Below are 25,067 nucleotides of genomic sequence, written 5' to 3' on the forward strand. Positions count from 1 at the left end.
AAGCAAAAATTTGATTCATTTACAGGGGTGTTAAAAACATGTTAAAAAAGGAAAACAAGTACAGAAAGTATAAAAATACAATATTAAATACACTACCTTTTTATTTTTCAAAACACAGCAAAACCCGACAGACAGTTTGACTTCACCTCTGCCTTGTCTTGTGTTCAATGGGAATATTCCCCTGAATATTCTTCCTGCCAACACATGGCTACTGTATCAGTTGATGAAACAGACATGTGAAGTACAGACCCTGAGGCATTGTTTTAGCTTCTACAAAGTGCTAATTTTCATTTTTTAAAACAATGAAGAGCAAAAAAAAGAGATAACGAATATTGTCCTTAAGTACACAGATTTTTATCTATGGATCTCAGCTAAAGGCAAGGCATTATCTGGGAAAAGTGGTGATGATTTTGCCCATGTTTGGCCATACGTTCTTAATCCCCACTGAAACTGCAATGTCTTATTTCCAATATGATCTCACAGTAGAACAGGCAAAGCACATTAGCTATTCAATAGGAAATGGGATTTTATTTACAGTGAAGATAAAGCTGCAGTTAACACGTGCCCCACGCTGTTAATTTGAAGCAGCAGCAGTGAAATGCTGTACCTATAGCCAATCATACCATGGCCATCCAAGGCCCTTATACTCAGTTTGCGTACCATTTTTATACCATTTTGCTATCCCTCGGTAAATTTATTGGTAAGGAAACATTCTACTGGCACTTCTTACTTGCAGTTCCTGTCTGGTCACTTTTCATCTGTCATAAAATGCAGAATTTCTTTTGTTTATGAGAACACCTTCCCATTCTTTACTCTCAACATTTTCTAACCTGAAAATATCCTACACCTTGTAAACTTCTAACAGTCTACAAGCAGATTCACATAACTATTGCTACTGTTCCCCTGTGCCCTGTTTTTGCCATTCTCCATCTTTTTTTCCCCAAATACTTATGTGGAAAGAGTTGGGGGGGGGTGGCATGGAGGGGGAACAGCCTATGATCCCTCTTCCTCTCTCCTCACCTAAAACTCCCCTACAGTAGCCAGACATTTGCTCATTAAGAACTGCAATCTTCAGAAATAAAGGATGATACTAACTTGACTAACTTGCTGCAGTTGAATTCATCGACCGTAAAGCTATAGGCTGTCAGGGTTACTAACAAAATCTTTTTGTCTGTGCTCTCAAAACAGAAGTTTAATATTCAAAGCCACCAACAACAGGAAAAGAAATATGTAACCATGTGTCAGGTTCAGAATTCAAGAATCTACCTTGAGAAACAGCAGGAGTCGGTGCATACTTCTCCCTTCATACAGTGTCATTCTAACGTGCTTTTGCTGATAGGCCTCTGTGTCTCTCTGGGACAAAAGCTGTCTTTGAGGCACCTGTTACCATCCTGTAGCTGCAAGGTCTGTAAAAATCACAAAAAAGGAACATTCTCTTTCTAGAGAATGGCACCTGTCCTTACTAAGTCAAAGCAGATTCATATATTCGGTATGTAACAGTGCATCAGCACACATTCCAGCAGGAAATGAATTTCCCAAACTGAGACCATTTCCTGGTGGCCAAAGAGAAGACTAAAGATGGAATTTCATATATTCACATATATGGGGGAAGGGGAGAAGAACAGGATTGACTGAGCAAGTGGAGTGATACAAACGTAACAGAAATATGGCACATAATGTGTACATGTACATATATATCATATATACTATTGTGTGTCTGTGGTAAGACTATCCAAATTCTGGTCCCTCTTACCTTTACTATTGTGGGGCAAAATCTGGGACAACTCAAGCTCTGCCATTCTGTGCCTGTTTTCAGTGTGGTTATTGTTTGGATCACCTGGCTGGTTTATCTGTGAAGATGCACAAAGCCAGATAGCATCGAGTTCTGTAAAACAAAGAGATTTGATGCAGAGATAACATTCATTGCTTCAATTTCAGTACTTCAGGCACAACATACCTATCTTCTTTGGATGCAAATTCTTAAGCATTTGATGCTTTCTCAGAGATAGTGCCACATCCAGTGCAACAGATCACCGAATTTACTCTCTTCTAATATTAATATCAACCAAACATCTGCATCTGTATGCCCCTTTTTCTGAGTGCATGTGTTCCAGATTCCTAGCCTGTTATTACTCAATCTTTACAATGCAGCAAACCAAACCTTCTGATTAATATAATCGTGAGAAACTGAGAAAGTCTGCGGTATGAACACACCTCTATCTAGAAATTGTAATAGCAACCAAAAAGCTACTGGAGACAAGATGTTTAACCAACTGGTGAGAAGAGCAGGGCCATGTTTTTTTGAGGGTAAATCAGGTTTTGGAATGTTCTAAGCTGCAATTTACATTCCAGGGTCAGGGAGCACTCCTACCCAGTCATTACACTGCTCAGCCCTAGCTACTGACACTATAATCAACATGTGCGTTTTGCAAAAAAGCATATTCACCATATGCAGACAAAACTTACAGTGACTTACTTAAGAAATATGATATCAGTCCTAATGCGGTCATGATGAAGTACCCTTTATCCAAGTGAGGGGAAGGCATGGTCTAATCTGGAAGTTGTGAGAGTGTTGGGCGATATACCCAGGACACTAAAGACAGGGGAAGAAGCCTGTAAGAGCCATCTTGGGCTCTCCTGAATTTGCTGTAGAAATTTGCTGGGTGTAGCACTGCTGATTTCATTTTATTCAAAGACTCCACCAGCAACAAAGAAAGGCTGCATTTTGTCACCAAGATATGTTAGAAGTTATCTTTGGTATTACCCTGTGCAGAAACTTCTGCAAATTTCTGTTTGACACATAGCCATGATTAACAGTCACTTGTTGTGTTGTTAACTGTCTGACCGTTTGGCCTGGCTACAAACTCTGAGGACTTTATTTGGAGTAATAGCTGTAGCCTTTCAATAAGATCAGTTTTCAATAAATCCAGTGAAAGCAGTGCAAACTCCTAAGATGGTCACATTAATACTGTTTTAATTGCCAGATTGTATCAGCATGGCCTACGCTGGAAAATTACTCATTTATCTCTCGTATATATTAACTGAAACTCATTTTTATGTATTGCATTGGAGTTTTACACTGATTTGCAAGATTTAAATTTAAAATCCTTTTTAATTTGGCAGGTAAGTACATTTTCTAATAGCATAAAAAATAATTTAAAACATTTTTTACACCCTCTAAATAGAGACTAGAGCAAGTTAAACTACTTTCCCACTTTTACCTATTTTTATTTAACACATCATTTGATACATTAATCCAGTATCTTTAGATTTATTGAAAAAAAGGAAGAAGTACTGGGGTGAGAGTGAACAAAATTGGGAAGAACAAAATTCAGCTGACTTCAAGAGAGAGAGCAGCAGATCTTTGGATCCCAATTTCTGACTCTAGAGTTGCTGACTCTAGTCGTCTTCCTTAAAAACAGGCAGTAGACGCAGCTTAACCAGACTGCTCTGCATAACTCTCTGGAGACACCGGTGTTTTCAAAGGAAGTTTCAGTTAAGGATGTAATTCCTAAGATATTTTTCCTTTAATAAAGAAACGTTGTCTTTTCAGATTTTTTCCTGGCACAACTACACCATACTTCTAAGAAAGAAGGGAAGGGGAGAAGACAAGTTTGGCAGTATCGTTTCAAGTATTTTGCTGTATCACATCTTTAAATGCCCACATAACGCTGTAGGTTAGGCCTGGCTAGTAGTCGGAACCAATATTGGCAATTTCCTTACACGAGCGTCCATTAACGACATTTGCAAAACCAGTTACACAACGGAATATTCCGAAGACGGGAGGTTTTCAGTGCGAACACTGCAGATTTTTGCAATGCTGAGGTTGATCCCACAACAGCTTCCCGCAGCCGGGGCCAGCCCTGCCTTTCACCGAGATACTGTTGCCCTTATCAGGGGCCAGGGCTGGAGCCCCTCCAGCTCCCCGGGCTCTGGGATCAATCCCGGGCTCCTGCCCTCCCCCAGATAAGGCCGGCGGGCCGCGGCAGAGGCCAGGCTGGCGAGCCGTGCCGGCAGGCCCACACGCACCCCAAAGCCCATCCCTGGGGCGCCATGTGGCCGTGCGGGCCCAGGGCTCCGCCCCGGTAATCCCCCCCGCTGCGAGGGGGACCCCCGGGTTTGGGGAGCAGCCCTCTCGGAGGAAGGAGCCCGCGCCGAGGGGCGGCCACCCGCGGGAAACCTTATCTCCCCGAGGCGGGCCCCAGGGAAAGCTGGCGGCGGCCCCACGGTGCCGGGGCGGGGGAGGGGGGCGCCCCGGGCGGTCACCCCCGGGTGCCGTCGCCAGGCGCAGCGGCAGGGGGAGGCCGTGGGGAAGCGGCAAGCAGCGAGCGGTCCCTTCGGGGCGGCCAGCCGGACTCCGGCACGCTTCAGCGGAGCACAGCCGGAGGGCCGGCGAGGGGTGGGCTGAACCGCCGCCGCGCAGCGGGGCGCCGGGCTCCGCTTCCAGTCGGTCAGAGGCACGGCCCTGTCTCCGGACGAGGGGCACCTCACCCGCCCCGCTTCCGCGGGGAGCGGCTCGGCGGTCGCCGCAAGGAGCTCGCGGGGGCGGCGGAGGGGCAGCGCTGTGGGGCGGGGCAGCTCCTCCCCGCCACCACCGGAGGTGGAGCCGGGCGGCGCCGTGGGGCAGCGCCGACATTTCCCGCAGGGTCGCGGCTGCCCGCAGCAGCGCTCGGCTCGCAGCGGAGGAGGGACGGCTGGCTCGCCCGGAGATGACAGACGCCCTGCCGCCCCGCGGCTGCCAGGCGGCGGAGCCGGCGGAGGACGGCTACTTTCGGAAGGTGGGAGGCGCGGCGGCCGGCTCGGGGGCGGTGGGCTGCGTGCCCGGTGGGCCGTGTGGCCGGGGCAGCCCCGCGCCGCGGGCACTTGGGGTTCGGCGGTCCGAACCGTCCGCCGCTGGCGGGCCGCTTGCTCCTGGCGGAGCGTCGTGAGCTCCGTCCCTCGGCAGCCCGCGGCGGCGGGGAGCTGCCTCGGGGGGGCGAGGGAGGGAAGGAGGCGAGGTGGGGACCGGGGCTCCGGCTGAGCGCGTCTGCCTGGCCGGGGGCAGGGGAGCGCCCGGAGCCGGGCCCCGGCTGGGGAGTGCGCGTTGAGCCGGCGGCGGCGCGGGCGGGGCGCTCCGCGGGGTCCCGGGCGGCGGCCGCCGCCGGAGCGACCGACCCTCCGCTGCTTCTGAGGTGGGCTTCACCTTGAAGGACAGGAGCACTCATACCTGTACAAAACGAGCGAAATTCCACTTGACGGCCTTCTTTTTGCCGCCTTTTTTTTTTTCTCTTTTCCCCTGCGCTCTTCCCTTTTCGCTCCTCACTGCGTCTCCTCGCTCGCTCTCTAGTAAATTGCCTTGTGTACCTGTAAGAAAGTTTACTGGAGTAAGGCAATGAAGTTAACAGACTCGTTAGGAAGTTTTTAATGAGCATCGACACTAATTACTTTTCAGACTGAGTGGGCGGCTTATGCCATAACCTGCACCTGAGTTCTTTCTACACAACAGTAATTATAGTTAAGTATCGCCTGTAATGCAGCCCTGTGGGCTTCTGTGAACTTCACCGGAGGTAAAGAGCAGTGAAGTGCCGTTTTCGGGAAGCATTGATTCAGCATTCTCTCGCTGTTTTTAAGTTCTCCGCGCCTGTAACTTTTGTTGATGGGCTTCAAATAAAAGTGTAGGTATACGGGGGTTTTATTGTAGATTCTGGATCAGAGACCATAAATAGTTTATTCTATGGAGGGGGAAAAAAAAAAAAAAGCCTCATACATCAGGTTGTTGCTGCTCACCTCTTTACAAAAATATCGCTACGATGCACTTCAGCTACTACCTGGATTACACGATAGGGAGGCACATATGCTTTGCGCTGTGTCCTGTTTACAGGCTGTCCGGTTTTTGCCCCCGGTAGTCACCAGTTCATAAGCCTGCAGGAGCTTAAGCAACAATATTGCCCTTTAGCAGAGGAACTGCAGCTGGAAAGAGCCAAGTTTTACCTGTGCCCAAGGAATCAGTACTGCCGTATAAAATAACTAGACAGACTGAAACAAAACTTTGACCGAATCTTGTCTGGTTTCTTCATTTAAGTAATCCTACTACAATATTTGGTGAGTAATCACTTCTTTCTTAGTAGTCCGTAGCAGGAAATCATGTAATTGATTTCCAAAAGTTGTAATTATTTAGAGTTTTCACAGCTTTGTTTTCTATAGTAGGGGATGCTCGTAGACTGCCTTGAGGCACATTAGTAAAAAAGTTGACTTTTCATGAATTTGTCAAGTTCATTAAGTTAGATAAATCAACTCTTCAACCTGTTTGTTTTTACTGACGAGGACTAACTGAAGTTTAATAGCCAAGTTGTGCTTCATAAGTCATAAGAGGAGTATATCTTGTGCACTCAGACTTGCTAAAGGACTGAGTTTATTTTCAATTAAATTGTACATTAGGGTTAAATTAACTGAAACAGCATTAGATGAGTGTAAAACCCATATCCTGGACAGGAATGAAGTTTTTCTCATAATGAAAATACTGTAAGATCAATTTTATACCTATCATGAGCATCTTTTCCACTTTTAAATTACTTAAGTCTTAAAACAGTAGAAGATGGATATGAATCTGATATTAAATCTGGGTAAGCCAGTGTTGTAGTAGAACAGTCTTCCCTCTGTTCAATCAGATCTTTGGAAGGTTCATGCAGCTCCTGAGTGTCTTTATTAAAAAGTTGTAAACTTCAGATAAGGCTAGATGCTCAAAGCCTTTTGTCCCTAAAAGTTAGATGTAAGCAGGAAACCGGTATTCCTTGTTATACATTAGTTGAATGGTCTCAAAGATCAGAGCTTTCATTCTGACTCAATAGTTCTAAGAGAAGGAGGGAGGAAAAAAAACGCTCAACCAGAACAATCCCACTCCTGGAATCTTGAACAGATGGAAGCTGTGAACCCAAGGAGATACTTTGAACATAGTATCTTCAGGCTTTACGTGTTCATTGGAATGGTATGCTAGGTGATTTCATGTAACTGAAACTAGTGATTGAGCTGTTCTTGTGTGTCCATGGGTCTTCTCCCCTTCCCCCCCCAACCCCCCCCCCCCCCCCCCCCCCCCCCCCCCCCCCCCCCCCCCCCCCCCCGCCCCGCCAAGTTCCTTTGTATTGCTTTCCTGGCCCTTTTTAAATCACAATACTTTTTGTTTTCCTGAAAGGATTTGAGAATTGGTTTACCAGTTTTGTTGGTGCAGAATCACATCAGTTTCCAAGGCTAGTCCTTGTGTTCTTAGATCAAAAGACATTTACTTAATTGACCTTTTTATTCTATAAGCTGTGGAGCAAGGTGAAAACACTTGCTTTGTATCAGTCCTGCTCACAAAAGGGCTTCCAAGCCCTATTTACACAATGAGGTTGCCTTCCATACTTTGCAAGAATATTGTGCACAATGAAATTTTATAGTTGAGAAAAAAAGAGCAATTTGTACAATATCCATTTGTTTTAGACTTTTGATATTTTCTTTTGATAAATGGATTACTGTGGGAAGTATGCTCAAAGTTTGTATAGTGCCCTTTTGTGTATTACGCTTTTTGAAGTCTTAAATACAGCATAACAGAAAACAACCCTCAGTACCCCCAAGTTGCAATATGTAAAACAACTAACTTAATTCTTGTTTAGCGCTTTTTTTTTTCCTGTAGGGAGGAGGCCCTGTAAAACTATGACTGGCTCTATGTAAAGGGCTGTGACCAGGAATGTAGAAACACATGCACAATCCTGTTTCCTGCTTTGACTTCTGTTGCCACACTAGAAAGTTACGCTTGCTGTGCCACTGCCAGGTGAGTCTGAGATGTGATGGGTGGCAGCTACTGCGGTCCACTTGCACCTTTCCTCAGACTCCCTCTCTCCATTCCTTTCCAGTGATGTCAGAGCTGCTCTGTAGGAACCTTGTCCTCTTTCCTTTACCCCATCTCTGTCCATTATCTCCTTTTTCCCCATGGCAAAGGCCTGTCATATTTATATAGGCAAAATTAAATTTTCCTTAAAACTATAAGATGCTTTGAGCTGGCTTGGCTGCTTTTTTTTTTTTTCTAAATATCTAGTTTTAAGGAGATTACGTGTGCAGCCACACAGGGTATATGCAACTCTGTCAGTGTTACCCCTATTCCCTTCCCCTTATACCTCCCCTCCAAAACAACTCTCTTTAACCATTTGATTAGCTGCAGCCAAACTTGTGAGAAGGATTTTGGTTTTAAAACCAAACCAAACAACAACAACAAAAAATTCCTTGCTGGTGTCCTGAAGAGGATATGGCAAAGTGGAAGAAGCACCTTACTTTCCATCAAAAAGAAGATGGAGCTTCTGTCTAGAACTTTTTACTTTCTGGGAAGATAATGCACCAGGAAACTGGTTCTGCTACTGTTTTATCTCAAATCACATCACATGTGGATAGCTTAGTTCAGTGTATTCCATAGTACATTGCCAGGGCAAACTGTACCTGTACTCCTGGGTGGTGCGAGTGCTCTTGGACCATCACCCTCCTGCCTTGACCTCCTTTGTGCAGAGTTCCACATTCTTTTGCTGTTACTGGCAGCAACCTGTGAATCAACCGTGCATGTCCTGCATGTCCATCCAGATTCTGTCTCCAGTCTTTGTTCCTTATGAAAGTCTGTGGTCAGCAGAAAATAATGACAAAAATAATGGTAAGAGCAAAGAACAATTTGTTTTAGAAGTAGAGCAAGGCATTTAGACAGGAAGGACTTTTCAACAGACCAATAGTAATTAAAGCAGGTCTGTCCTTGTGTGCTGCTTTGCTTATACGAGATGCTTCTCCCACCTCTGGGAGAGTTATTCTTCAAGTCTGCCATGGTTCTGTGGATCACTTGGCCTCTCAGACCTCTTCCTGGTTTTTTTTAGTTACTTTTGAATTCTTGTGGGAGAAACAGCTCTCTTTTCAAGCTGTTCTCCCCTTTTTTTCTTTTCCTTTTTCATTACAGTGCCCCACCCTACTTAACCAGTAAGTTTTCACAAAGTAAATATCCCCAAAACATGTCAATATACAGAACTCGGGATATTTATAAAGTAGTACTCATCCAGTGACAGAATCCAACACTTGTGTGGTGATCTATTGGTAGGGCTATGCCTGCCCTGTTTGGTTTGGTTTGGGTTTTTTTTTTTTTTTTTTTTTTTTTTTTTGGGGGGGGGGGTGGGTAGGAGCAGAGCAAGGAAGAGATACCTAGCAAGTTCTTTCTACTATATCTTTCCCATCTTGGTTTACTGCTTTCTAACACCTTATGCAGACTGTAACTTTGCAAATTCACTAATCAGTCAGGAAGTTGCAATAAATGATAAGAAAAAGCCATAGTTCATTTTCCAAGGTTACCCTTTCTGTAGCTCTCCAAGCATCTGCTGGCACAACACTAAGCATCCGGTCTTCAATTTGATTGTTTTGGATAGCAGTCCATTGTGCTATGTAGAGGCAGAGCAGTAGGACAGCTAGCTTAATGAATCTTTAGATTCTGATCAGTTTAATGAAGATGCATATTTTCTTTTCCCTTCCTTAAAGCTTTGGTTCCATCTGTGAGGCTAGATACTTATCATATAGACGAAGCTGATGATTCAAAAAGAAAGACAGTATATATTAGTCCTTCCTGTCAGGGGGAAAGGCTAAAAACAGAAAACAAGCAGTTCTATAAATGAAGCACCAGGCTGAAAATGATGATAGGTATGGTAACCAGCTCATGAATCAGCACTTCCCTAATTACTCTCTCTCCTTCCCCTCCTTAGCTTTTGGGGTTTCTTCTGCAGGGCTTCCCCCTCCAATGTCTCAGTTTACCAACCTGCTACACTTGTGCTTCCACTGGCATTTAGGTCATGTGGCTCTTTTTAGTCATTAGTAGCCAGGCAACCGTCAACATTAGCATTGACACAGGAATATTTATTTGCCTATTTGTTCTCTTTCCACTTGTCTGGTGGGACCGAAACAATGTTGTGATGATTCATGCTCCCTGTCATGCCATATCCACTCATTATATACAAATTCATAAAACCTAAAACTGAAAGTAGGCCTTCATGTGAAACTAAGAATCATCTGCAACTTGGTTAGTCAAGAGACAGACACCTCTGATGAATTACTAATTTTCATTTTGCTTAGTAAGTGGTGTGACAAGATGGAATATTGTATAGGAAATACGTATTTGGAATTTAATACAATAATTAGTTCTAAAACTTTATATTAATCTTTGGGGCCAGGAACTTAGAACTGTAAATACTTGTTCATGGCACAAGTAGACTAGGCTCTGGAAGACCAGATCTTCCTGCCTTTTTTTTTTTTTTAACTCGTATAAAACTTCTACTATTGAAAGACTTGCAGTATATAGCTAAAATTTCAAACTGAACTAGTGGAAACATGCAAAGAAAAACTTTAATTATAGTAGTGGAAGAAGGTAAGGAAATAAACATAATTTAGCAGGACTTAGGATCAGTTCTAGACATACTGGTGTGAATCATGCTGTTTACTACAATTGCTGTTACAGCCAAAGAAGTTATGTGCGTAAGTTAAATTGCATACACGTTTAAATATCTGGAGGATATGGCCATTTGTGTACAATACTGGGCTTGACAAGCAGCGCAGGTTGCACTGGCTGGAAAGGAATGTTTTATTTAAGCAAGAAGGCACACCTAGTTTCAACTCTGTGTCACCTTCAGTCTGTGGCTCATCTTAAAAGTTCAAACCACTACTTCATAAATCATATTTATGTTAATTTGAAATGCTTACTGCAATTACTCATTGTTTGGCAAACAGTCATGATTTTTGTGTCCATCTCAAATGGATTTCTGATACTAAAAAATACTTCTGTCTTGAAGAAAGAACTTCCTGGCATTCAATTTAAATACAACTGCTTCTTTATTTGGGACCCATACTTTTGACAGCTATTTTTCCTCTGTAGTAGGTAATTTCTCAAGTCCTAGAGCCTAAACTTGGAAAACCACAGAGATACTGTCTATAACCCTTAGACTGGGGGATTTTAAGGCTCCTTCTGATGGGAGGTAAGCACTGGTGTCTTGTACAGAGGCAAGATGCTGTCTATCCATAGCTAACCTGGAGCACCTGACTGCAGGCTTGCCTAGCTGCCGTCTCTGGTAGAATAAAATCTCCCCAAAATCCCACGCGAGTCCTGAACCGTCAGTCAGCTGCTTCCTAGCTCTGCTTGAGCTCCTGCTGTTGAGCTGGCTGTGCCTGGTCTGACAGAGACAGTGTCACACTGAGATCCCACAGGCATTCATAATACAAGTGTTTGCCAAATAAGTGTGTGTGGGATTATGTTTATAAACTTAAAAATAAACCCCAGTGGGATGTCCTGCCACCTAAGCTCAGGCATTAATTCTAACAAGAGATGAGCAGCAATCCCATTGGAATCTGTCAGCTCACCCCATTAATTAGTTAAAGGATTGTGATCAAACATGCACGCCCTGCACAGGCCAGCCTTCATCAGGGGGTGCATGTTTATTTGTCTAATATCGGTGTCTGTTTCTTTCCAGATGTTACCTGACTAGGTACATAAATAACATATGGCAAGAATCTGTAACTCTTGTACAGGTCTTGCCTCTGATAATGATAGATTAAAAACATATCAGCTTCCTGATTCTACAGTTCAACAATGCTATTCAACCAAGCAGGAAGAAATAAAGTAACTAGCTAACTGAACTTCAGGTTTTAAAAAGCTTTTATTGGTTCAGGAGCTAAGGATAATAATATTTAAGCACTTTTCTACAGTGCTTTATGAAGTGCAGCTATGCTCTGAGGGGAAAAAAGGCTCTAAAATGGATAGCTGAGTTTATTGTTTGAATTTTCTCCACAGCAAAGTTGCTCGATTTACTTGTCTTCTCCCCCCACAAATGCATGCAATGAAAGCTTAAATCGTACACCATTCTTGGTCATTTTTGCAGCTTCCTAGTAATAACCATTCTTTTGTTGCTATTTAATAATTTTACTGATAGTGTATAAGCCAGGGTAAAATCCAGTTCACTCTCCAAGTTGTCTTGGCTCAGCAAAGAAATAAACAGTAATTAAATGAAGCATCTAGCATCCTGTTGACAAGAAATGAAACAGTAGGTGTGGAAACCGCTGGGAAGTTTGGCTGCCAGATATTGTAATGAACTGAACATTAACATTCTTGGGATTGTCCAAATGTGAACCAAGTACAAATGCTGTCTGGGAGAGCTATCTTCTACATGGAAGAAAACAAAATTAAGCACTTTCTTGGACCTGTCTGCAAAATAATTTTTTAGTACACAGAACTTATGCTTTACATTAGGGGGAATCTTCCCCAGATTGTGTATTTCCTATGTTTTTTTGCAGATGCTGGTTATTTTCACTGTCCTCTAAGCAGACTTCTACCCATCAGTTTTTTGGCAGCCTGATTACATAAAGAGTTCAAGCCTGCAAATGAACACAAACTAGCTGAGTGTCCCTACCCCTTGTACAAGAGATGTAAAAAGCAATGTTTTCCAAAAGGTAAAATACAGTTCTTTATAGGCCTTGAGAAGTAAATGGGAGGTATATGCTTGCAGCAGGTGAGCCTATCCTGAAAACAGACTCCTCTATCTACAAGAAGCCTTTCATCAAGAAGACAGCACTTCCAGGCACACTGGAGGTGATACGGATGCCTCAGTCTGCCAGTGCCTTGTCCTCTTAGGCCCCAGGCTTGTTCTTGCATTAAAGCTTCATACAGAGATTAGTGGCTGGTCCTGAAATGCAGGGAAACATCTCTGCCACTTTTTCTCTTTGCACAGAGTTTAAGATCATTGCAGTTTTGCACTCATCGTTCAATGGGAGCTTGTTTGATTTCTGGGCTGGAGCTCGATCAAAGGTCCACTGAAATAAACACACCACATCTACTGAGTTTAATGGGCTTGGGAATCAGGCAGTTGATCTTCCTGAAAAATCTCTCAGAAGTAGAGCTGTAAAGAAGTATTTGAATGATGTCATGAAACTTGTTTGGCACACAGGAAGGGCAGGGAGTTCTGGAAAGAAGCTGCAGCTTTACAGAGAAAATGAAGATAAGGGCGAAGGCAAGGATATGTTTAGGAAGGATGCTTGGACTAAGTGGGCAAGAAAGAAGTTGGAAGAAAGCATCACAGACCTATACAGGGATATAGAGACGACAAGCCCAAGATGAGAATCAGGTATTCAAACTGAATGGAGAAAGCAAGAGGAAATAATTTGGCAAGGTTCAAATGAAAAATGGCATGGATAGAATGGAAGGAGAGAAGACTTTGAATACCAGTAGTAGAGAAAGATTGTACAACACAAAGTGAAGAAAAAGCAAAGTTGGAAAAACAGTGGCAGCCCAGAAAAAGAAACAGGCTAAGAGCAGAAAGCAACTTGTGGGTACAGACCATGTTGTACCTTCAGGTGTGCCTTGCTTATGTCTCTGCATACAAACGTGTAAAGGAGCGTAAAGTATTTAGTAGTTAAAGGGCTCTTAATCTGAGATGAATAAATGAATGAGTTTGCTACATGTCCATGTCCTTTCCAGTAAGAAGTTCATCTTCTGCGTATTGTGCTTGCTGCCAGTGCTTTCTCAGCAAAGAGAGTGTATACTGCACACCCAAGTTTTGGGCTTCTGCTGTAATTGGTATTTCAATGCAGAAACATTTCTGCAATAAGAATAATTTAATGTGGCATGTTTTTTCAAGTTATCTGGCAAACAGTGCTCCTGAAGATGTTTGCACAAGCTTCCTGTCATTTCACCTATTTATTACAAACATTTCAAACTAGGGATTTAAAATTAACAATATTAGGCTAAGTGGTTTCTCAGTTGAACTAGTGTAATCTGGATTGATCAGCTTGTTTCTCCATTGTCAAGTCAGTTTGCTTTCACTTGTGAACCTAAATAAGAACTGAACTTCAAGTAGATGATTAGAACCTCATGTTCGATTTAAATACTTGCTTTTGTTGTGCTGGTACTTCATTGCTTGACCACTTATAATTAGAGTTTGTTGAGAGACTTTTAAATGCTATTATATCAAAACCAAATTTTTCTAATCAAAAGGAAGAGGAAGAGGTATAAAATCGTGCATAATTTAGTGTCTGGAGTACTTGAGGGAAGACTTGTATCAGACAGACCTGAGCCCCCTTCTTGTGTAAGGCATGATCCAGTAGGACCCTGATAAGCTCTGTAATGATACCCAGCAAGGCCACTCAAAAGGACATGCTTTATTTAACAGTAAGCCTTAAAACAGAGTGGTCTTACTTGCTTCAGAATCAGTAGTTAAGGCTGCAGAGATGTGCTGGTTGGCTATAAATGAGTATTAATCTTCAAAGACATTTGATACTTAAAAAAAAGGCGGGGGCAGAGGCAAAGAATAAAAAAGTGGAAGTGAAACTCCTAATCTTTTTAAAAAAGGTGGTAAGATTGTGTTTCCCTTAAAAAAAAAAAAAACAAAACCAAAAAAAACCCCCCACCCCCCCCCCCCAGACAGGCAGTCCTATTCATCCATAACAGTTTTTGCTTGTAAGTGCTCACCAGAATACAATGGCTCAGTCCTGCTCAAACACAGGTTGCAGTAGTTTTGAGTCTTGTGCTTGTGTAAGGTATACATGGACACAGGAGCATTCTTGTGAATTCTGGATTTCATGCTTTACTTTTTAAGGGCTTAATTTGATGAGTATCTGAAGGTATAATCATCATCTTACCCTGTCAAGCTCTATTATTCCATATCCAGTCTTATCCCATCTCATATTATTCCATTTCCTGTCTTACTTGATACTGAGCTATCAATATATAATCTTTTTTTGTCCAACAGGTAACAAGAAAAACTGATGGACTGATAAATCATGGTATCTGGCACTGTGAACATACACAGATGAAAATGCTTGTTCATATTTTACCTTTTTGGTGCAGTACGTAAAGGTGCTGTTGGGTTAGGGCAGGGTAGACTTAAAGATCCAAGAGCATTTCCTGGGTGTGAAGAAGAGCCGTACAGATAAGCAGTATTGTGCCAAAAATAAGTTTGAGATGTAAAGAGAGGAACCTAGGGAAGGAGGGGTAGGAATTGTACTGAAGGTCTCAGTGCTAGAAGGAACAAGAGCAGAGATCCTTAGAAGGGTTCTTAAAACTGTGAGCAGTGGTGCCACCAAAGCCTGTTTTTGACAGAGTTGTATTTCAAGGCTGCATATATCCCAGTGTGGAACTGGAGATATTTTGCAAAGGTTAAGCAGAAGCTTTGATATGAGTTACTGCCTTGCCGGATACTGTTTTTATGGAACCTGTAGAAACTTAATAACACTCTGTCAAATTTGGTTATAATTGGAAAACAGCTTTAAAAGATTTTTAGGGGAGAGCAGACTGGCTCACACACGTACGTAAGCTTTAAAACAAATATTTTCTGCCTGGATTTTAATGTCAGATACTTTGGTCATGGTGTCTCTTTCTCTTTTAATGACCAGGTTTGAGAAAAGAAACACTGTCAGTCATTCATCATTGATGTCAGTGTAGTTAATTTGTATTCATACAGAACTCATGCCATTAAAGTTCATTGAAATTCAGTGTTACTCCCTTTTCAGTCTCTTCCAACAGCAACAAAAAACCCTGTTTCCTTAATTCTAGGGATGTAATCCTCTTGCTGAGACTGGTCGAAGCAAACTGCAAAATCAAAGAGCTGTCCTAAACCAACAGATCTTAAGAGCGGTAAGAATGAGAGCTGGTGCTGAAAATCTTCTAAGGTATGTGTCGTGACTTCCTAGTTCTCTTGCCTAGGCAACAAATTATTTAAAAAAAAAAATAATTTAAAAAGTCTCTCAGCTATTGCTTTTTCCCAGTCTGCCTAACTGCTCCCCTAACATGCTGCATAAATTACTGCTGGATGCTTTGTGAGTCTCCCTGAAGTTTTTTTAATGCTGTAGCTCTATAGAGTCATTACCTGCTATAAAGTGCACTTTCAAAGCTGCTATGCTGTAGCAAACAAGATGAATGTTAGACTAGCTTACGTTGCTCTGTTTGATCAGCTTTATTGCTAGTAATAATGGCAAGTGAACCTTGCTGAATATTGTAATGAGTCCTTTTTACACCTTAAAGGTATTGTTGCTATGCTGATCCTTTAGATCTGTGCTCCACAGAGGAAAGGACCATCAGTTGCCTTATTTATTCCATGTAGTAGTGATACAGGAGTAGCAGGGTAGCTCACATCTAATTTGAGCTGGGTTACAGTTGCCACCAAATTCTCCCACGGTTTGAAGTAACTGGAAGAGACTTTGCCCTTTATCTATTATATTTTGTCAACGAAATTTTTTTTTTTTAAGACACAGTTTCTTATGTGGCTGTCCCCATAGGAATAGCCTTATGTTGACCCTGTCTTGAGGCTATTATATCCTGTGATTAACTGCTTAGCAAACAGTACTGTAGCTTTCCAACAATCCATCCCTCTGTTACACAGAAGAACGGAAAATTTCCCCAATACTCATCTGCAATAGTCTGCTACAGTATCTGTTTCTCTGCAACTGGAGCAACAATGGATCTTTAAGAACAAAAACCTGGTCAATATACTTCCCTTGGAGAAGTGAAAATGCTTGGATAAATTAATGTTTTTTACACTTGCCATTAATTGATGGGTTGCTCTTTGCCTGTCACCTGCCTTTATCTCCACTCTTGGCAAGGGAGTTGGTAGTTTTAGCCTCTGTGACTGACTTAATTTTGCTTTGTTTTCTGGTAATTGACTTAAGGAGTAAGTCTTAGGGTCTTTTTCTACCTTCTGTACACCTAGCAAAATTCTTATATCTGCTTTTGAAACTGAACGCTGTTCATTCAGTAGATGTTTCTGCGTGCCAACTCAGGAGTGTTTTGGAAAGGCTAAAGAGATGAGTAATATCTAATGTGAACACTGGCTACTCTAACATTCAACCTAAAGATGTCCTAAAGTTTGCCTCCTGATACCAATATTAGCTGCTGAAATACTGAAGTTGCTACTGACAAGAGTGGGAACTAAGCCTATTTGAAGAGTAGATGATCAGACTACTTTCTAAGTTATTAAAAATCTAGAATGAATTTATACCTGTTAGTCTATTAAAACTTGCTAGTTCTTTGAAAGAAGTAATTTTAAAAGTTACCTGACCACTAGGCAATTCAGATGACTAGATGTATTTACGGTCTCCTAAGGAAAAACATAAATAAACAAGCTTTATGTTTTCAGATTCTCTTTGCATTTCATCAAGTTCTAAAAGAAGCAAACCAATTGCTGTCCACAAGGAGCCTCCTGCAATAGGACTTGAGAAAAAACTGGAAATGTGTGTTTCTTTACTTTTGGCTGAAAGTAAACGCTAGGCTTGAAACAAATGATCCATATAGTTCAAAGACTTTTGTTTTTACAACTTCTGAAAGTCACCCTCTCCTTGTTGTTGTCTTTTGTTCTGGAAGTTCTGAGTTAAAACTGAATTCGGAGTAGAGTTATGTGGATCTCAAGGATATCACATTGCCCCTGTTGCTGTCTTTTGCTGTTTGTCATTTACAAAGTATCTCTACAGTGCAAAAACATGAAAAGGTAATCAAATTAACTCTAAATTGCATGGATATTGAGAGCAATATAGCTGTATTATAGAAGTTCACCTGGATAGAACATTGGGGTTTCTGAAAAAGGTATTAGAATCCCTTCTGTGGAGGATGGTAAGCTAGACCAAACATGGAGCCTTAAGGAGGATGGTAAGCTAGACCAAACATGGAGCCTTAATAACGTGGCAATTAAATTGCTGCTAGCATCAAAGTTTGCCCAGTTATCTATGTAGTGCTGCCTTTATCAAGGAAGATCCACTCTACCCTATATTTGTGTCCAGTTTGGCTTATGCAGGCAGCAGATGTTAACATTGCTTAATTTAAGCAATCTCAGGTATTCAATAAAGTACACTGTAGAAGATTCACATATAATGCATATATATATAATATGAAGTACAAGCTTAGAGTTTTAGCCTTGGAATAACTAGTTCTTCACCAAGGTGCTCCATAAAACTGGAGGATTGTTCCAAGTGGAGCCTAGATGTATGAGAGGGTTGTTCATAAATATTTATGAAGGTGAATTTTATCTTAAAATAAAGGTAAATGCAAGATGCTGCAAACTTAAAATAAGTTTGTTATTGTCTAATGATTTGGACTCTCTAATGTAGGGGTACAATATCTTAAGCCTGGATATGGATGAAGGCCTTTTATCTTAAACTCATACCTGTGATTATAGATAACAGTTTAAGTGTCTTGAAAACAGTAATACTGTATGGAGAATCAGGTTAGAAATAGTGATATAATATCCTGAAATACACAAATAAAAAATCACACAGAAATGCTCTGGGGGGGCTAAATCCTAACACCCACTGTGCTAGCAGTTCAAAATGTTGTCATGTAAATATATAAATGGCAAAGGAAACAAGCAATCAAAAAAATCCTATTTGCATCTAACAAAATAAAATTATAGACAAAAATTGTATTGTATTAAATATATATAGAAAATTGTACTAAAAAAAAATCTTTCTATCTGTATATTTGGTTGTAAAACATTTTGTAGTAACAGTTTTATGGGAAAGTTGTTTTCTTTTATTCTTAAGATCAGAACTCTCAACAGATCATGATTCAATTTGTAAAGTGGGGAAGTCTCTTTTGAGAAAATATCTCCTGACTCCCCCCACCTCCACCCTCATATCTTCTTCCAGGAAAAGATCACATAATCCAAAAATAGGATGGTGATTCTTTTTAAGATGCTTTAGTTTTGTTGATTAATGTATCTGAAAATAAGCTTGACATTAATCACGCAAAAAAATGTAGCACATAGCAAACCTTCTATGTGTCTGTGTGCTGTTATCTGGAAACTATCCCAGGCTCTCTCTTGACAGAAAAACCTAATAAATTCTGAAACATAAGGTCTTGTATCATCTCTTAAGGAGGTAAAAAAAAAGAAAAAAAAATCTTAAAAATGCTGAGAATGCTAGCAATGGGGTCAACCAAGCTTATGTACAAAACCTTTTCCTCAGCAACAAAAAAATTTATGTCTCTTTCTTTCTGCAGAGCAACCAACAACAACAAAGTACGAGAGCAGGTACTACTGGAACTGAGTTTTGTAAACTCAGACCTGCAGATCTTAAAGGAGGAATTGGAAGGACTTAATATATCAGTAGAAGTTTATCAAAATACAGAGTAAGTATAAGTTACTCAGTTATTAACAGGTCTTCTGTTTATCCTTGGAAACAAAATTGTTTCTAGGTGAATGTGAATGCTGGACAGTAATTACGTGAAAGAACAGAGAGCTTGATAGGAAGAGAACATATTTGATGATAGATTTGTTGACTAAGGGTTAGTCTGCATATTTGTCTTTCACTTGGGAAAGGTATGTACCGCTAATCCTTAGATAAGGGGTTCCTTTGTGGAGGAGAGTATTGCGAGAATTGAAAGCTCTTGGGGCTGTATGGGGAGACACATGGCACTGAGCTGAATTTCCAGTACTAGAATGGCTAATTGGTTCAGTGCATTCTGGAGGGAGCAAACCTAGTGGTACAGCATCTGTTTTCAAATGCAGTGCATACAACAGTCCTCTCTTTAGCTGGAGAATAGAACGACAACACTGATTTGGAGTTCAAAGCAGACTTGAGGTAATCTTTAAGGTGTGCCCTTCAGTGATAGAAATCCATAAATTAGCTGGCTAAACCAGAAATTTTTAGTATATTAAGTTGGAATTTTTTCCAAGATATTTTCCCAACTTTAAAGAGCACACTAAACTTCAAATTGCAATGGACTCCTCAAAGATAAATCTTCAAAGTTAAACATTATTCATTGCCTGAACACTGCAATGATTTCTCTATCGGTTAGATGGCTTGTTGCTCCTAAAACTAAATGTTTACTATTTGATTAACGTGAGCAGCTCAAGACACAAATGGAAGCACTTCATATGAGGGGGGTATAATTTTGGGTCCCTCTTAGCACTATTCTCAGTTAGGTGTTAACTTCCAGGTAGACTACAAGGAATTCTTAATGTAGAGGCACCAAGCACATTTCAGTAGGGTATCTTTCAACTGAATGGTGACCTGATGCAAAATATCTACGTTTCATTTTTCTCAAAAAGAAACTTATGCTAAAGTTCCTGCTTTTCATCCCCATGGCAAACTTTGACAACTATTTGATGTGAAAATGTTCTTTGTTCAAGATTTTACCAGTCTTCGTAGGTGCATGTGAGCATAGAGAGCAGTATGAAAGTTATGGCTGTGGGAATGAGAGCGAGACTCCAGAAGTACTATTCCTTCTTCTAGCTAAAGAATATTTGAAATATTTGGATTCTCAGTGAAGGGTGAGCAGTAGCTCAGGCCCCAAGGCAGGTAGAAGCCTTGCAGCTGGACAGTAGCGTGCTTTTTATTCTCTCCTGATCCTACTTCACCAATCAGTCTTGAATGGTGTTTTACCTTTCTGATGCTGTTTGTTGTAAGCTCTAAATACTTTTTATGTTCCATTAGCTAAAATAACTCATTCCCTCTGCAACTGCTCTCCAGCCTTTAATAGCAAATAGCTATTAATAGTTGCTCTCTGAATCTATTGTGCATGTAGTCGTCAACATAAGGTCACACCCACATTACTGGGTTACACCGTATTGTGTTACACCATCTAAAGGGTTGGCCTTTCCAGTGCTTGCACGTATCTCAGCTGGATTGAGAAGCATGATGCTATTTCTACTCAGTTCTGGAAATCCAGCATCACCTCCCTCACTGTTCAATGCCCCCATGATGTTTACTCCATGGGCGTGGCACCTTAGAAATGTAAAAAAGTAGAAATTCAGTTCCTTTGAATGAGAAATGCTGGTGTCTATGGGGACTGTGGGTGGTACTAGAATTCATTAAATCAGTAAGTTAGGATTTCTTTTGCATGCGTCTCACTTCCTTTTGGGGAAAAAGTCTTGATATCATCTGTTGTAAAAGTTTCTTCTAAAAGCCTCATCAGAAATCAGATCATTTGCACTACCTGCAGTGGTGTTTTGGCTCTGTATCCTGCAAGTCCTTTTCAAGTTAGCAGAGCCAATTTCTGGATTGTGCCAACCAGTTTAAGGACTCTTCCTCTGCTGAGGAAGCTGCATTCCTACTCCCACCTTCCTGAGATGGAATTTTCACCAGTAAGAAAGTGATTTTCCTGGCTTTGCTGATGAGACCATAAATGAATCACACCTGTGGGATTTTGCAGTTGGTGATGGGACTCTCAAAACAATGGTTAGACAGTCAATCAGTTGTTTTCAGGAAAAATGAAAATATTAGATAAACCTTGTAATTGCCTATTACCTTATAATTGGGTAATATGCTTAGTGGAAGAGCAATATATGTAGCTTTTGAGGGATGAATGGTGCTCTTTAATTCATAATAGTCTTATTAGCTAGTGTTGTTTACTAATATGATCCAGGTTTAAGTCCATGATACAGATGTGTATTCTCTTGAGGATCAGATTTTTTTTTTTTTTTAAGTCACAGATCTCATCCTTATTGCCCGTTGGTATTTTAGAGGTTGACTTGTTTGGAGGTTAACACCTAGCATTGTCTAGAAACTGAGTAGTTCTTAGACTTCCTACTCTTAGACCTTTCACTGTTAAAGTTGGTATACTTTGGCCCTTCTTTTCCCTATGTTAGACACATGTCACTTCTAGATATGAAACCATTGGTAGCATATAAAATACTGATGATAACTATTTATAATTACCATAGCTCTTACTGTGGCAGATCTCCTAGCAGCTGTGGAGCCGTTTTCTGTCCATATAACTTGTGCAGGTGTGTAAAGGTTGAGCTAAATTGCAGTAAACCAGCCTTTGAGAGTTTCCTTTTCCTTCCTTGAAGGAATTTAAGAAGAAATTAAAAAAAAAAAAAAAAAAAAAGGCACACAAACTTCCTGTCATCAAATGAAACAAAGGTAATTATCTTATCAACAGACAAACAGAAAAGAAATATTTTTGAGTATTTTTTGTTTTTTTTTCATAGAGAGACTTTCAGCATTCCCTTGGTACCTCTTGGCCTGAAGGAAACCAAAGAAGTAGACTTTACACTCCCCCTCAAGGTAAATTTCAGAGACGCATTTCAGAATGAATAGTTAAGAGAAATAACTTCCATTTCAGATTTGTTTAAAGAAGCAGAAGTAATTTGTGTACAAATTATTTTTTTATTTGTTCTAAAACTGAGATCACAACGTGTTAAAAATTAACTACCAATTATTTGGGTCGTTTCTCATATCTAACCAGGACAAGCAGTCAGGAGATGTTACAAGAAATCCCACTTTGGAGACAATAGGGTTAAACCAAAGATAATAAAAATCCTTTCTACAGTTTTTGGTTCCAATAAGACTATTGATTACTACTCTAAGTGTGCAAGGAAGTAGTAATGGAAGGTTTTACTCAGCATAACGCCGTGATACTCCAACTTGCACTAACTAAGCTAGCTCAGTTGGGAAGCAGTGTTGCAGCATTAAAACTGCTTGTTTGTTGACTAATATATTTTGCTGGCTATTTGAGCCACCTTCTGTATTTTTTGGACTACTGCGTATTGTGCAATGTAGATTTTATCTCATGGTAAACCATCTTATATCCCTGTAGCATTTGTCTTTGCTTTTACTTCTGTAGGTTAATCTCCATGGTCAGATTATGGTACAACTTTGTCATTGCAGCTTTGTTAATTTAAGTGGAATTGCCCTAATATAGCTGACAAGAATTTGGTAGTCTCTTTCTGTTAACAAGTTTTTATGGTCACTTGCTTCCCTTGTTATTTTACCTAACAGGGTTCATTTGTCCCTTTCAAAACCACTAAGTGGTGTTGTTTTAAAACCCAATGAAGTTGATGTAAAGGAACCAAACACCTATTACATCAGACTGAAATATCTTGTCTCAGATACCAAATCAAATTATTAGTTCTATTGTCTTTTTGTAGTCTCATTGCTATATATTACTGTACTATTGACTGAAGGGACTAGACACCATGCAAATCACAACTGAATCAACTTCGTACTGTTTACAGGTGCAGAAAAAAAAAATTAATAGCTTAGGTTAATTTTAGATATTCCAAATTTTTTACTTTTTTTTTTTTTTTTTAAAGGATTTTATTCTGGAACATTATAGTGAAGACAGTTCTGAGTATGAAGAGGAAATAGCAGATCTCATGGATCTGAGACAAGTAAGTTCAAGTATGGCATACCATGAGGTCTTTAATCTACAGTTGTAAAAGATAACATTTGTATGGAATCAGAATATGCCACTATTACTTATAACTTACCATATTCTTATTGACTTAATTTCTGAGATATGGAACATGAATCTCCTTTGTCCAAGAGCTTTACAATCTGAGTAAAGAACAAGTGAAGAAAAGGATAAAGTTATGCGAAATGATTGAGTTATTGACACAACTTTGTAAATCTTGTAAATCTAAGATTTGTCTTACTTTTTTTACTTTAAAGTATTTTAAATCTAGCAGGGAGAGTGTTGAAGTGAATTCATCTGGCAAAACATTGTAGTGGAATGGTGGTTATTTCTAACTATTGTTTGTTTCCTGCATTATACTAGAAACATAAACTTTCTTTGTAGCTTTCATAAAATAGCTACAATCTTTATTTAATTAACTCTGAGACTTGCCAAACACATCCTCTTTGCTTCCTTTAAGGTTATGTGCTACTTCTGTGCAGCTGAAAAACTCTTATTTGGAATGCATCCATATGGCCTTAAGCTTACTGTTCTCAGATTCCGCACATTTCTATGATATGCAGAAGTCCAAAGGAAGCAGAGCTTTATCCTTGGTGTTTCAGTATTCATCCTGTAACTCAACAGAATACACTTTATTTTAATCTATTGTATTTTAAGGCCTGCCGCACTCCTAGCCGAGATGAAGCTGGCATTGAGATGTTGATAAGCTATTTCCTTCAACTTGGTTATGTAGAAAGCAGATTTTTCCCACCCACCAGGCACATGGGAATTTTATTTACATGGTAAGTGTGTAGTTCATGTTTGTCTCTCTTTCTTTTTTTTTTTTCTTTTCTTTTCCCAGACCACTGTTAATCATTAACTGTCTTCTGTTTAATTTGAAGCACATCGGTGTGTTTATCCTTCCAGCGCCCCACTCCCTGCAGTGTGTGTTGTCAATTTTTTTTGGTTTTTTTTTTAGTGTTAAGAGTAAACCTGAATACAATATACCCTTTTCGTGCTTAAAGTGAAGCAGTTGGCTAGATTATGATTTGGGCTACAGGTTAGCACAAGGGAAAAAGAGAGAAAATAATCTTCATTTTGGACAACTGCAGATGTTTCCTGGACTCTGAACCTTGGTGCACGAAGCAGATGGGGAATGGGTCAGACCTTAATTCCCCTCTTCAATTTGTTAAGAAAAGCATTTGGTCCAGAAGAGAGGAGGATTGACTTGATTTATTATAGTGGAGTGTTTACTACATCTATGAGCAAGGTTTGACTCTGAATTCAGAATTTTTATTTTTATGATGGAAAAAAGATGACTACCATGCAGCCAAGAGGAACTGTTAAATTTCTAGTCATAACTGCAAGAAGAAAGTTTACAACACAAGCTGTAGAGGATCTGGCCATGCCAGTAGTTGATCTTTGGCAACATCTAATTACGAGAATATAGCAGCATACATGGATACTTTCCCAGTATACTCTCGGCCTCTGTGATGTTTTATAGATGCTTTTGAGTTAGATATAATATGCTTAAGGAGGCACTGCTTTAAAACCTGCTGAAAACTAAGCCTCAAATAAAGCCATTCTCTGGCTTGCAGCACTTAAGATTGTCGTCGCAGTACATAATGGTATTTCTATTCACCTTCATTTCCACTGTAGCAGAACAATTAAGAATTCCACTGTTCTTTTGGAAAAACAGAATGAAAATATCTGTTGTTTCAATGGACTCTGCTAATCTTAACTCTTTTTCTAATATTTGTTTCCCAAGGTATGATTCTTTCACAGGTGTCCCAGTGTGTCAACAAAATCTGTTGCTTGAAAAAGCTAGTATTTTATTCAACACTGGAGCCCTCTACACCCAGATTGGAACAAGATGCAATCGTCAGACCCAGGCTGGACTTGAAAATGCTGTTGATGCTTTTCAGAAAGCTGCAGGTACAAATTTAAAAATATT

General features: G+C 40.4%; 1 protein-coding gene and 1 long non-coding RNA gene across 5 annotated transcripts in view; one reads left to right on the plus strand and one right to left on the minus strand.

Annotated features, from left to right (window-relative positions):
• Positions 1-256: 256 nt before the first annotated feature.
• On the minus strand, positions 257-3,892 carry LOC115346143. Its single transcript, XR_003925029.2, has 3 exons — positions 3,724-3,892; positions 1,754-1,850; positions 257-1,406 (listed from the first exon to the last, which is right to left on the minus strand). It is a non-coding gene; the product is annotated as an uncharacterized LOC115346143 (long non-coding RNA).
• A 732-nt stretch (positions 3,893-4,624) lies between these two features.
• The window catches only part of RHPN2 (rhophilin Rho GTPase binding protein 2), a 30,668-nt gene continuing 10,225 nt past the window's right edge, over positions 4,625-25,067 (plus strand). The window contains exons 1-8 of one of the 4 annotated variants that reach the window (XM_041126233.1): positions 4,678-4,778; positions 12,310-12,465; positions 15,563-15,678; positions 18,995-19,123; positions 21,930-22,005; positions 23,034-23,111; positions 23,792-23,916; positions 24,882-25,048. In XM_041126233.1, coding sequence (XP_040982167.1) covers positions 15,650-15,678; positions 18,995-19,123; positions 21,930-22,005; positions 23,034-23,111; positions 23,792-23,916; positions 24,882-25,048 — 604 coding nt within the window. In that variant the 5' untranslated portion in view covers positions 4,678-4,778; positions 12,310-12,465; positions 15,563-15,649. Of the gene's footprint in view, positions 4,779-5,912; positions 6,082-12,309; positions 12,466-15,562; positions 15,679-18,994; positions 19,124-21,929; positions 22,006-23,033; positions 23,112-23,791; positions 23,917-24,881; positions 25,049-25,067 lie in introns of those variants that run through there. The other 3 variants (XM_041126234.1, XM_030026319.2, XM_041126235.1) reach the window with 3 other exon arrangements.

Source organism: Aquila chrysaetos, chromosome 9, assembly GCF_900496995.4.
Source record: "Aquila chrysaetos chrysaetos chromosome 9, bAquChr1.4, whole genome shotgun sequence".
Classification (NCBI taxonomy): Eukaryota; Metazoa; Chordata; class Aves; order Accipitriformes; family Accipitridae; genus Aquila; species Aquila chrysaetos.